Here is a 12,856-nt window from a genome sequence, read left to right as displayed (position 1 = left end):
TCTCGATGGATTTTGTCGTTGGCTTGCCTCGATCGACCGGTGGCCACGATGCAATTTGGGTGATTGTGGATCGCTTGACGAAGTCGGCACATTTCATACCGATCCATGGCACTTGGGCAGGCGAGAGATTGGCTCAGGTATATCTTGACGAGATAGTGAGGCTTCACGGGGTACCGAAGTCGATTGTATCAGATCAAGACCCCAAGTTCATCTCACATTTCTGGAGGAGCCTTCAGGATGCCCTTGGCACGCGTCTCGAGTTTAGCACTGCATTCCATCCCCAGACAGATGGGCAGATTGAGAGGACTATTCAGACTCTGGAGGATATGCTGCGAGCGTGTGTTATTGATTACAAGGGCGGTTGGTGTAAGCATCTGCCGATGGCCGAGTTCGCCTACAACAATAGTTATCATGCTAGCGTGGGAATGGCACCGTTCGAGGCTCTCTACGGGCGGAACTGTCGATCTCCCATTTATTGGAGTGATGTAGGCGAGCGAGTTGAGTTCGGTCCGGATGTTTTGCGGGAGGCGGAAGAGAAAGTCCACCTTGCTCGCAAAAGGTTGCTCACGGCCAGTCGCGACAGAAAAGCTATTCAGATAAACGTCGTAGAGATTTGGAGTTCGCGGTGGGTGACCGCGTGTTTTTGAAGGTTTCGCCGATACGAGGCGTGAAGAGGTTTGGGGTGCGAGGGAAGCTATGTCCTCGTTATATTGGCCCCTACGAGATCTTGGAGCGAATTGGGGCGGTGGCGTACCGACTTGCTTTGCCCCCGAAGCTTGCGGGTGTGCACAATGTCTTCCACGTCTCCAATCTTCGCAGGTTCGTGCATGATCCCGAGCATGTTCTAGTTTATGAGCCGCCGGAGCTTCAAGAGAATATAAGCTATGAAGAGTTCTCGGTGGAGATTTTGGCTCGAGAGGTGCGTAAGCTTAGGAATCAAGAGATTTCCTATGTTAAGGTCCTGTGGAGCAATCACGACAATCGCGAAGCCACTTGGGAACTTGAGGACCAGATGAAGGCGAATCATCCTCACTTGTTCGAGTATTGAGGTAAGAGTTTTGTTCGAATTATAAGTTGAGTTGTTTCGAGGATGAAACTCCTTTTAAGGGGTGGAGAATGTGAGATATTGAAACTTGATGGTTTGTGGCTAACTTTGGCCAAATGAACCAAAGTGGGCAATTGAACGGTTTGGACAAGTTCCATTCGGTATTCCAACAAGTTTGGAAGAGCAAAAATGAGTTTCAAAGGAGTTGGAATGGTTTTGACATCGATCGGCGTGAAGTAGAGCCGAAGAGAAGAGAAAACAGCATTCTGGAGCTGTTGTACCGGTACAAGGGTGATGGCTGTACCGGTACAACCATCGCAGCTCTCGGTNGAGAGAAAATGAGGGAGGTGCAAAACCCTTCCTCAGAGCTCTAGCATGCTCCACAAGGCTCCAGGAGTCGTGCTGGGGGAGATAAGGATGGTATAAGAAGTGAAATTACCAAAGTAACCTTGCTGCCACGTATCTGCCAATGTGTACCGGTACAAGGTGATGGCTGTACCGGTACAGCAAGCAGAAAAATGTTGATTTTCGTCAGAACAAAGAACTTTCATGCTTTTAACTTCCCAATCACCCTCTAACTTGTCCAAAAACTTGTCTAAGACCTTTAGAATATGTAGGGTAGTTCCACATACTATTTCTCACATTCGAACTTCGTAATTGACCAAATTCGAAGCATTGTAATTGATAATGCATTTGCGATGCAATTTTCCAATTCCAGTTACCTTCTTACTCCAGTAACTTGTCAAAACCCTTCTAAGGTCTATCAAACATCGTAGATCAGGTCCAAAGGCCATTCCAACCCTTGAACTTGTCAATAGGCCCAGATTCAGTATATTACAACTGTGGAGTTAATTTTTGTTTTACTCATGGGGCTTATACAATAAAGGATCCACTTATTTGTGGAAACGAAATGTAGTAGATCAGGAAGCATGTTGTTTACTTGAACAATTCGGGGAGTCATAAGCGAAGTCGCTCTTCTTGTTCTCTGATTGTTTTATTCTTGTGTTTGTTCTCTTTGCCTTTGGATATATGCTCATATTTTCCTAATGTACATTGCTATAAACTCCTTGGATTTCTATGGTTGTGGATTTTAATCATTGCATGCTATCTGTTTTGCTCGTGAGAACACATTTTCTGCACTCCGAGCAAGTTTGTCCGGGACACCTTTAGTTCCTTCACCACCCGGTACTGTACCTCGACCTTGACCTCCGCCTTGTCTGCACGGGATTGGCTCTAATAGCCATTGGAGTTTTGCTCTGTCTAATCTTGTGGATCTTTGTCTATGCAAACCGCCCCCAAAGGGAGGAAGTGTTTGTGCGGTTGTCTTTGTTCGGAGCAAGCAAGATTGCTCCAGTCGTAGCATCTCCATAAAAAGAGGTGAAAAATCCTTCCAAATAAGTATTATATATATGTACACATGCTAAATATGGTAGGCTAGTTAGTCTTTTCAGCAAACTAAGAAGAGAAATCCCGAAAATGGGGCGAAGCGCCGTTATTCGGTAGTGGTAATGTATATGCAGTTGTAGCAGGTTCAAGAATATTTGGGCCTGGGCCTTACTAAATCAAATGAGCTAATGAGATGAGTTCCTTAAGTCTAGTGCCATCTTTTTAGATCGAGTTTCAACTATGTCCTCAACTTTTTAACAAATAGTTTGCGCAACAGAGTAATCTTGCAATTTATTTGAATTGTAGATCTTCTGTACTGCATCAATCATCAAAATGCTCTTAGTATATGTATTGTAGCAAATCTTTATAGGTGGTTTTTGGATTTTCTGCCTTGTTTTTTTTTCTTTGCTTTCCCCTCCTCAAATCTGACAATATCTGTATTTTTACCTTACATGTGGTGCCTATAAGTGGAGTATCATGCTGGAAGTTGATTTTTTTTTATTGCTTGGGATTTGGTGGTGCTGTGCTGCATCTTTTATTTGCAGGAGGGTTGTAAGATTCAGTTGTCAAGAAACCAAATCCTGGTAATTCTAACTTTTCATGTGATTCTCTCTCTAAGGAACTAGATGCTAAGAAACCGAATCCTGTATTTGCCGCTGGAGAATATCATGGTGAGCTGCGAATTCTTGCTATTTCAGAGCTAATGTTAGCTTTATGCAAATTTTCAAATGCTTGTCTCAATAAACTTAATGATTTTGGACAACATTATTGCTATATTTATCATATCGTGAAGCATTTAGTTGAGTGCATATCAGAGAGTGCACCTCGTTATTATGATACGTATGAAATCTTTTGCTTGTGCATGTATTCTCATTTTGCATCTAACAGATGCCAAGTTACTAGTGAGAAGGAAAATGATCTAATGTGAAGTAGATTTTTATTTGTTATATTGATTCAACTTTTGTTATTTTTCTGATTATTTCAGTTCTCAAGATTGGAAGGCTCAATTGAAGATACCACCTCAAGATACACACTACAAGACAGAGGTAAAACTAATTAATGTATTTGCAATACTAGTGTATTTCTTGTATTGACTGTCATAATTGAATGAAATTGATGGATTTAATAGCGTATTATTTTTTCTCATTCTAGACTTACTAAGTTGCCACTTTGCTTATTAGTGTATGACATTGTAGACGTACATTTTCTGTTCTTCTTTACTATTCTATTGGGTTAACTATCACAATAAAGTATATGATTGTTACAGAAATAGTATCTATGCCTCAGCTCATCCTCCGTATTGCTAGCTTACTGAAAGCAGTTTTACTCTTTGCAGGATATCGCTTAGCTATGTCAAATTTACAACCAAAGCTATGTCAAACCAATAGCTTTCGAAGTGAAACAATAATGGCTTGAGCACTTAGAATTTCTGATTTTTTTTTGAGATAACAGATGTTTAACGTCATTTAGAATTTATTATTGTTTGGCTGGAATTCAAACAAGTATTTTGTAGTTGAAACTCATGTATGAAATTTATTTGTAATATTGAAACTGTGATTTGTCGCAAATCATGAGTGCTCTTTGGTAATGAATGTTTTCTAATTTCAATTTATTGAAATATTTAATTGTGGATCAAGCGNCCGTTGTTGCAGGCGCTAGTTCGAGTGTCCCGACCTAGCGGGAGGATCGCGGCAAGGGCTTGGCGCCCTAGTGGTACCAGTTGGTAGCTTACTTTCCTACTTGCATTAGTTCACCCTGTGCTTATATTTTGAGAGTAGATGTTGTATAGGGTGAGGTTTTCGAGAGTACTTGATGTATTTACTTTTTGGAAAAGATTGAAAAACATGTATGATGGTTTAAAGAGTTTAATGCAAGTGGTATTTAAATGCTTTAAATTTCATGGTTCAATAGTTAAGTTTCTCTCTTTTGTATACTTGTATGCTTTTACTAGTATCACTTGCTCTCGATGGTTTTAACACTTTTGTGTTATCGTCGTTTGATTGTGAATGAAATCAAGTTGTTTTTTCTGGGGACTTGTTGTACACAATCTCGTTGGTTAGCCTTGGGCGGATAGGGGAGACTCTGTCCGTTCGGCCTCACGCCGCCGCCCTCGAACCGGACCAAATAGGTACCATTTTCGGGTCGTGCGGTCGGGGCGTGACGTAGAACTAGACTGTTGGGTTACTAGTGACTATTACCATGTTAGGGACATGAGGATTGGATACTTGAGACGATGACTTGCTTGCTTGCCATTTGTGCTCATTCGCACATGCTTGTGAGGGTTGCTCTCTACAAGCCGGCACTTCGGAGTTAGCCTACGCAACTTAAGCTCGCTCGTGCGGTATCGAGAAACCTACGGGGTCTGAAGGGATAGACTCATTCCCAGAGTGGGAATGCTGGAGCTACCACCGACACTTAGGTGGCACAAGCTGGACTACACTCGTGTAGGTTAACATATTCTCAAGCATACAAGCATGGCTATTTATTTCAAATTTTTTGCTGGTGAATTAAAACCGAATCATGCCACTGACGGTAGTAAACTTTTTCCTACAACTACGAATGGCTTGTGGCTAGAGGTTTACAGAAAACACATCAGAAACCAATTGAGATTATATCTTGCACCGATATTCGAAAGGTACTGTATTTAAATAGAATTTTGATGCTTGCAATTTGATAATAATTACTTGATTGCTATTGTCATGACTCTATATTGACATCTTCATGTTTTATTAGAGTTGTTGCATCTGTTTGTAGGTCTGTTGCATCCAACATGCAAATATGAATCATGTTAAATCTGAGCTAATTCTACTCATATGACAGTTACTTCATTGAATCTTATTATATAGTTGCTAGTTCAATTTGCCATCCTAGATATCCAGTACTAAGATTACTGGTCATTTTCTATTCAATCGATTATTTGGTAACATGCATCAAAGCTAGTTGTAAATTCATGCCATTATTTGTGAAAAATTAGCATTTACCACATGTCTCGTATCCTTCGGAGAGGTGCTAAGATAATTTTTGAGTCATATCTTTTGAGTAATATTAATGACATGGCTATGGGAATTTTGGATATATGGTTACATTTCAATTTGTTAATTTTGAGTTTTAAAACAATTTCTCCGTCAACAAATGAATTTGGTTGTCAAATTATTTGATTTTGCACTAAACCGAGTTTCTTTTCGATGATGTGATTCAAATTTTCAGGTGACTCATTTGTTGGGTGTTCTTGGATTTGGCGCATTTTGCTTCATCTTGGGTGCTAGTAAGCTATCTTTAATTTGCTAGTCAGGGCCCCAAAATGTTCGGCCTTGCCAAGTTTGATTATTTCAGGATGAGCGAAAATAAGTACTTGGGCCTTGGAAATGGTATTTTGGATCCATCGGCTATTTTGCTCTCACGGTCTGGTTATCTTACTTTTATGGATTGCAAGGTAATAATTTAAGTGCTCAAAATACGTGTTCTAATGTTTCATTCTCTACTCATTTCTTTAGACTATATTTTATTTCTCTTCTCGGTCATAAGTATTTTTTTTTCCTCCCCCCTGTTAGTTAATTTTCTGTTTCTATTGTTGCCAATTGATTAGATTAACATATGACTCATATTTTTGTTTTATGTGAATAGACTATAACGCCGTCCTATATTTACTTCTCCGAGTTGAATAAAAACCAGCAACCTGAGGGAGGACAACTAGCGTTCAAAATTTTGTTGGCATTTTCAGGGCTTCAGCACAATCTACCCAAGAAGCGGGGTTATAACACTCGAGTTTCTAAGTGTAAAGAGGCTGCCTGCTCTTTTGTTGTAAGTTTTCTTAAACTAACAAGAATAACATTATTCTAAGGATAGGTTTTCATCTACATTTTTGTAATTTAATTTTATGTTTAGCTGATCGAATGACTTGTCGTTTGTTGCGTAGACGAAAGGATTATGCAGTCTTACACTCGATTACATAACTCCTTTATAAGAGAATTCCTGTTGAAGCCGGTATTAATGTACTTTGTGTTTCATATGGAATTGTTCACACAAATGTTGTAAGTTTCCTTCAACACATGATGCCAAATGTTCATGTCATTTTAACTATGTCCATACCTTATTTTGATTTAACTTTCCATACAGTTTAGTTCGATTCAATTAACAAAACTTTTACAATGATCTTACTAAAGAAGAAGATATTTGAATTTGTCTCTTTTTTTCCCGCATTTTTGCGTTTGAAGTAAACAGATTGCTTACAATATACAGGCTAGGGATCTACCCAAGATTGTAATATAGCTGCTTATCATCTAATCCCCTACTTCACATTCGATGCCCAGGAAGGTATGTAGTTATACTCTTTTCTAGATTTTTGTTACTTCGTATCTTCGAGGCAAGTCAAATCACGTGGCTAATGAAGTTTTGAACTTTCTATTATATATCCTTTGAAATTAGTATTTGTGTGTTTCCACTTGAGCCGTATGAGATGAAATTCTCATATACGGTTCTCAGAGGGGGAGTTCCTCAAAAAAGTATAAGATTGGTTTGAGGAACGTCTTGAGATTCAGGCGATTGCACTTAACGGGACACATTTGCATGTTCACTTCATTGTTCTCTTTTGACATATGTGTAGAAGTTCCATATTTTGTTTACTTAGCTGTATAGTTCCTATTCACTATAAATTTTTGATTCACTATAAATTTGTTACAGAAATAGTATCAATGCCTCAGCTCATCTTTTGTATTGCCAGCTTACTGAAAGCGGTTTTACTTTTTGCAGGATATCGCTTTGCTATGTAAGATCTACAGCCAAAGCTATGTCAAACCTACAACTTTCGAAGTGAAACAATAATAGCTTGAACTCTTAGAATTTGGAATTTTTTCGCGATAATAGATGTTTAACATCATTTAGAATTTATTGTTTGGCTAGAATTCAAACCAGCATTCTGTAGTTGAAACTCATGTATGAAATTTATTTTTAATATTGAAACTGTGATTTGTCGCAAATTATGATTGCTTTTTGGTAATGCATGTATTCTAATTTTAATTTATTGGAATATTTAATTGTGAATCAAGTGTTTTAATATATATATATATAGCAATTGTCGCTATAAGTCTTATTTAGTAATTATTTAGTCTACTTTTAGTGGCAATTATAATTAATTATGATGGCATTTATAATTGTTGTTATTGGGTAGGATTTAGCGGCATTTGTTTAAGCTTTTACCAACCGTCCAAATAAATGTCATAATAATTTTTAGCGACCCCACTATTAGTGGCAATTACTACAATTGTCACTAAACTATTTAGCGGCAATTATAATTGCCGGGATTTTAAAAAATAATCATCTCTAAAACTTAATTTTATTGTAGTGTGTAGGCATATGACGGGTTTGGACACGCACCGGGCGGGCTTCTGCTGCGTCCCGGGGCGTGACAGGTTACCTCTTTCTCCTAAGCAGCTTCTTAAATCTGATTATCTACCGTTCCTTGAGAAGATTGATACTCGTTTGGCTGGTTGGAAAGGAGCTACACTCTCTAGAGGGGGTCGACTGGTCCTCCTAAACTCGGGTATCACCTCCATCCCGGCCTTTTTTTTGCTCGAGCTTCCTACTCCGAGCCTGGGTGATAAAAGCAATAGACAAAATTCGTAAGGGCTTCTTTTGGAGAGGTAAGAAGCTCGACAAAGGCTTTCATTGTCTCGCGAAATGGGAGCATATCTGTCGACCAAAGCGGGTGGGGGGCATTGGGATTCGAAACCTCCAAGTCACAAACGCCACCTTAGTAATGAAAGGTCTTTGGAACTTCTATAACTCTCAAAACTTGCCGTAGGTCCAGCTTCTGATGCAAAAGCTCTACAAACGACGAGTTCCGGACCTAACCGCCTCTTCTCCACCTATTACCAGCCCAATTTGGAGAGGTTTGCTAAAGCTTGCTGCACCTTTCCTTACATCTGTCAATTTCTTTCTCGGTAGTGGAAAGTTAACTTCCTTCTGGAACGCGAGATGATGTGGGGATCTTACCCCACGGAACCGCTTCCCCAACCTTTATGCAGGTTCAACCCATAATCAGCTATCGGTCAGCAAGTGGATCCAGCGCTTTGGTCCACAACAATTTTTGGGTTTCCAAACACAAGAATTATCCGAAGCACGTCGAGAGCTTAACCAGCTTGCAGATTTGATTAGCAACTTTGCTCTTTCGGAATCTTCATTCGACTCGCTCTCCTGGAGATGGAATGTCTCTGGAAAATTTACTGCACGAAGCGCTTATGATTTCCTGATCTACGACAGAACCAACAACTGCTTAATCCCTTTCTTGTGGAAACAAAGGATACCTCTTAGAGTCAAAATATTCTTATGGCTTGCAGCGAGAAACAAGTTGTTGACAGCCGACGCTCTAGCCAAACGTGGTTGGCACGGTCCCTTTGTTTGCACACTTTTCACACTCTGAAATACTGGAGCATCTTCTGTTAAACTGCTGCTACGCCAAATCAATATGGATTTCGTTGTTGGGAGCTACTCCAGCAGCGCAACATCAGATGTTCACCTTATCAGGTGGGTTAGCGGCGCGCTGGTGCTGCTCGAGAAAACTTTTAACAAGGGAATCAAAAAAGTATTTCGATCTCTGCGTCGCAGCGGGATGTTGGGAGTTATGGAAAGAACGGAACATGAGATTATTCGACAACAAGGTAGAACGAAGCGAAAATCTAGGAAGACTAATCAACGACACGATCTGCCAATGGATTTCAGCGATCGGAAGCCGAGCTAAGATAAGATCGACAACACTTTCTTAGTCCTTTTCTCGTCAACTTCTCTTAGTCTTTTCTCTCTGGTTGAGGTGGCGTCCGACCCATTATGATTGCTCTTTCTTTAGTTCATTCTATGTAACTATGTAATTTAATATGGATCTGGCTCTGCCTCTTTTCTTTTCCTCTCCTTCGGTCCTGTAATTGGTTTCAAATAGAGTATTGTTAGAAAATTGCGTACAGTAAAAACGCAGCAGAAAAAGAAATCAAACAAATTTGATTTTGAAAACTCTCGAGATCCAATCTCAAAAATCATACAATTAGAATCCCCTATGTTCTTTAAGATTAAAGGAGAAAAGCAAAATCAAATCTTTACCTTTTTCGCATATAGATCTTCACCTCAATTTGATGATCGTGGAATTGGGTTCTCTTGAAGCCGCACACGCGTCCGGCCTCTATAAGTATCCACACGAGATTCTTGATTTGATTGATGTCCTCACCGGGGTGCTAGCTCCCTTACAAAGGACGTCTTTTTTGCTAGAATTTGGAAGAGAGAAGAGAAAAAAGATGATGGCTAAGGTTTTCTAAAAACTCTCGTATATTATATGTAGGAATATAATCCTATTCCTAATAATATAATGACAATTAAGGATAAGTATAAATCTAGATTTAAATTTATCTTTTCCTTAATTAGTTAGATCGATCAAATCCTAATTTGATTCGACTTGAACTTTATATTAATTTGATCATATCAAATTAATAATGCAATATTTGCACATAAGTCCTCTTATAATTTACTAATTATTAGTAAGTCCTCTCTTGTAACATTTACACTTTTAATACCACTAATTTGTAACAATTATAAATTAGTCCAATTATCAACATATTGACAATTAGGTCCTCCGGCGATTCAATAATCGCAATCTAGCTATCCGATCAATCACAACCTCTTATGTGTGTGACCCCATAGGTTCTATTCTATCTGGTAGTCAGATATATTTTGATCACTATCAACAATATCACTGAAACTCTTTTTAGTGGATCGGAACAATTCCAACTCAGCCCAATGAGAATTATCGATTATCTAGATAATTCTCATGAGTCTCACAATCCACCAGTGATGCCTAGCAGCATGTAGTGGCATTCTAGTAGAATGAAATATTGAACCTCTTGGTGCAGTTACCGTGTGATACAGTCATTCTATCATGAGTCCCGACTAGACGGAGGTCATGGAATAACTCGTCAAACTGCATCGTTTGTCATATGCTAAATTTATTCAACTCGAGTTTCTAATATCGGAAACCCTTTTCCGCTATTAACTCTGCCCTAGCCATGGTCTTCTAAACTCGGTCTCATAAATCACATAGGAATAACGCCCCTATCTACCAAGAGAGATAGATTCCATCTAAGTGCGCACCCTATTGCTACAATGAACCTACTGCAACCAACATGCACCGCAAGGACCCGAACGGCTAGGGACCAAGTGTATGTACAGTCAAACTATAGTAACCTCATTGTGAATAGCTGAGGCAATACAGGTCAAAGGTCCAGTCACACTACTGCAACATTGAGTAAGTCACTGACGAGTGAGTAGACATCCAAGTGACTTCTCGCGTTGATCACGCTCGATACTCTTGTTCTCTAACAACTACCTGCATATTCGCTTCGGTGTCCCCACACTGTCGACTCGAGACCCGTCTACCCAAAAGGGAAGCGACCTATGCACCAATCTCACCGGATCAATCACCGTCGCCGTGATGATCCATTGATCGGGGGCATTTAGGAATTAACCGCTAATGACACATGCCTCAAATTCTCAACTCTTGAGAATATATGTCATCATCTTATTAATTCCTTGGACGATTTATGGACACATACACAACATGAATGAAAATAAGAACCCAAATTTATTCATAAAATTTTAAAGTCAAATACAAATTTATGTCCTAAAAAGAATACAGGTGTCGACCTGGTTGGCTTATAGGGCATACATCTAACAGGTATATCCCTGTTTAATCAAAAAAAAAAAAAAGAGACCCAATTCAAATATTCTTCAAACAAGATCTTGTAATGATCTTCGCTAACACCATCCACCATTCAATATTGGCCGTTTAAGGAGATAAATGCCATAAAGATGGGTACCTCACAAAATCATGCATTATAATTGAGAATAAATAAATAATAATTGACAAGTACTCCAAATTAAAGTCAGCATTTATAGAAATATAAAAAAGTAAAGTCAGCATTTATAGAAATATAAAAAAGGGTTGAACAAGAATGCATCTGAAAATAACTACTTTTATACTATTCTCACCACCAAATGGTAAATCAGGCATCCGATGGCCCAAACAGTTGAAATAGTAATTTTTTTTAGAAATATTCTATCTTTATTTGGTAAATAGTATTATTTTAGAAACCACCTACTCTTGTCTGTTCCACGAGCATATAAAAACACTAATTTCCAAGTCTCCCACGGTCATCTCTATCAGAGGAACATCAAAGGTGGAGCAAGCACCTCAGGGATTTTCCTTCCTCTAGCAATTGAAAAGCTTTGTTTATCTCCGTGAATGGAAGCTCGTGGGTTATGAACCCATCCAAATTTAGCCTAATTTCCTGCATGGCAAAATCCCAAATCAACAAGGGTTCGTTTTTTATCTACAAATCATATTTGGTTAGACTTCCCAAACAAGTCATACGGTATAATGTACTTTTACGTCAATGAACTGAAATGTATATCTTTTTGAGATTGTTGTTGTGATACTCATCTACAAATCTTTGTGCTAGCACCAGTAAATTAAATTTGGGCTAAAATCATCTTTACGTCGTGTTTTAATCTAAATTAATTTTGATTGAAAGTCCGAACCTTGAGAATCTTTCCGTTAATTAGCACCATTGCCACTCAAAGTAATTTGTTGGATCAAATTACGACTTTGATCTAAAAGAAGAGTCCGTATCCAAATCCAAATTTTAATAGGCTTAGTTCGCACGACAATCGAAATCATTTAATTGTAAATGAAAATTCACGTACTCCAAATTCAAATTTCAGCATGAGCGATGAAAGATTCCTATAGAAAACTGGAGAACAGCGATCTTAGAGCGCCTAAAAAATAATATGAGGTAATAGTAGTGACGTGAAAATGCACAAGAGTGTATCTTGAGAGATACCTACCCCTGTGAGGCACTTGTCTACGATGGCCGGGAGCTGGGACTTTCCCTTGAAGTCTCCAAACACGCAGCCGGTGATCCTCCTCCCATCAAATAGCTCCATGGGATGCAAGGGAAGCAATCTCGGGGAGGGATGTATCCCGAGAACGATCGTCGTTCCCCATCCCTGTCAAAAAACCGGTGATTATACAAAGTACGTACGTTTATCAGAAACGTGAGACAAATAAATCCGATTGTAGCAAGTCGAATTTATCAAACCTGGTCAAATTCAGTCATTAAATGATGACCGAACTCAATAAATGCTTCTTTGAACACCAAAATAAACTTCCATATATCAGAGAAACTTCCCAGTTAAATTAAGAAATACCGCGCCTCTCAAATTGAGAACTAAGAAAGGCAGATATCAATCAAGCTATTTGATATCTTGGTTTGTCACCAACTAGTATTGACAACTCTTAAAACAACTCTCAAGATAATTAATTAGCTACGCATTTAGTAGGTACTTCATTTATTCCACCGGATTCAAAGGGGTTGCCCCTGTTACATA

General features: G+C 38.9%; 2 protein-coding genes across 3 annotated transcripts in view; one reads left to right on the top strand and one right to left on the bottom strand.

Moving 5' to 3' along the window:
- The window catches only part of LOC109714403, a 14,390-nt gene extending 8,547 nt beyond the window's left edge, over positions 1–5,843 (top strand). Inside the window, exon 4 of one of the 2 annotated variants that reach the window (XM_020239014.1) lies at positions 5,639–5,843. In XM_020239014.1, coding sequence (XP_020094603.1) covers positions 5,639–5,697 — 59 coding nt within the window. In that variant the 3' untranslated portion in view covers positions 5,698–5,843. Of the gene's footprint in view, positions 1–4,083; positions 4,303–5,638 lie in introns of those variants that run through there. The other variant, XM_020239015.1, reaches the window with a different exon arrangement.
- Positions 11,282–12,585, bottom strand: LOC109714596 (alcohol dehydrogenase-like 3). The gene is made up of 3 exons (XM_020239296.1): positions 12,568–12,585; positions 12,314–12,475; positions 11,282–11,757 (listed from the first exon to the last, which is right to left on the bottom strand). Exons 1-3 carry the CDS (start codon positions 12,583–12,585, stop codon positions 11,641–11,643), a joined length of 297 nt encoding a protein of 98 aa, XP_020094885.1. The 3' UTR covers positions 11,282–11,640.

This window comes from Ananas comosus, linkage group 8, assembly GCF_001540865.1.
Source record: "Ananas comosus cultivar F153 linkage group 8, ASM154086v1, whole genome shotgun sequence".
NCBI lineage: Eukaryota > Viridiplantae > Streptophyta > Magnoliopsida > Poales > Bromeliaceae > Ananas > Ananas comosus.
This window is presented reverse-complemented; position numbering and strand designations above follow the sequence as displayed.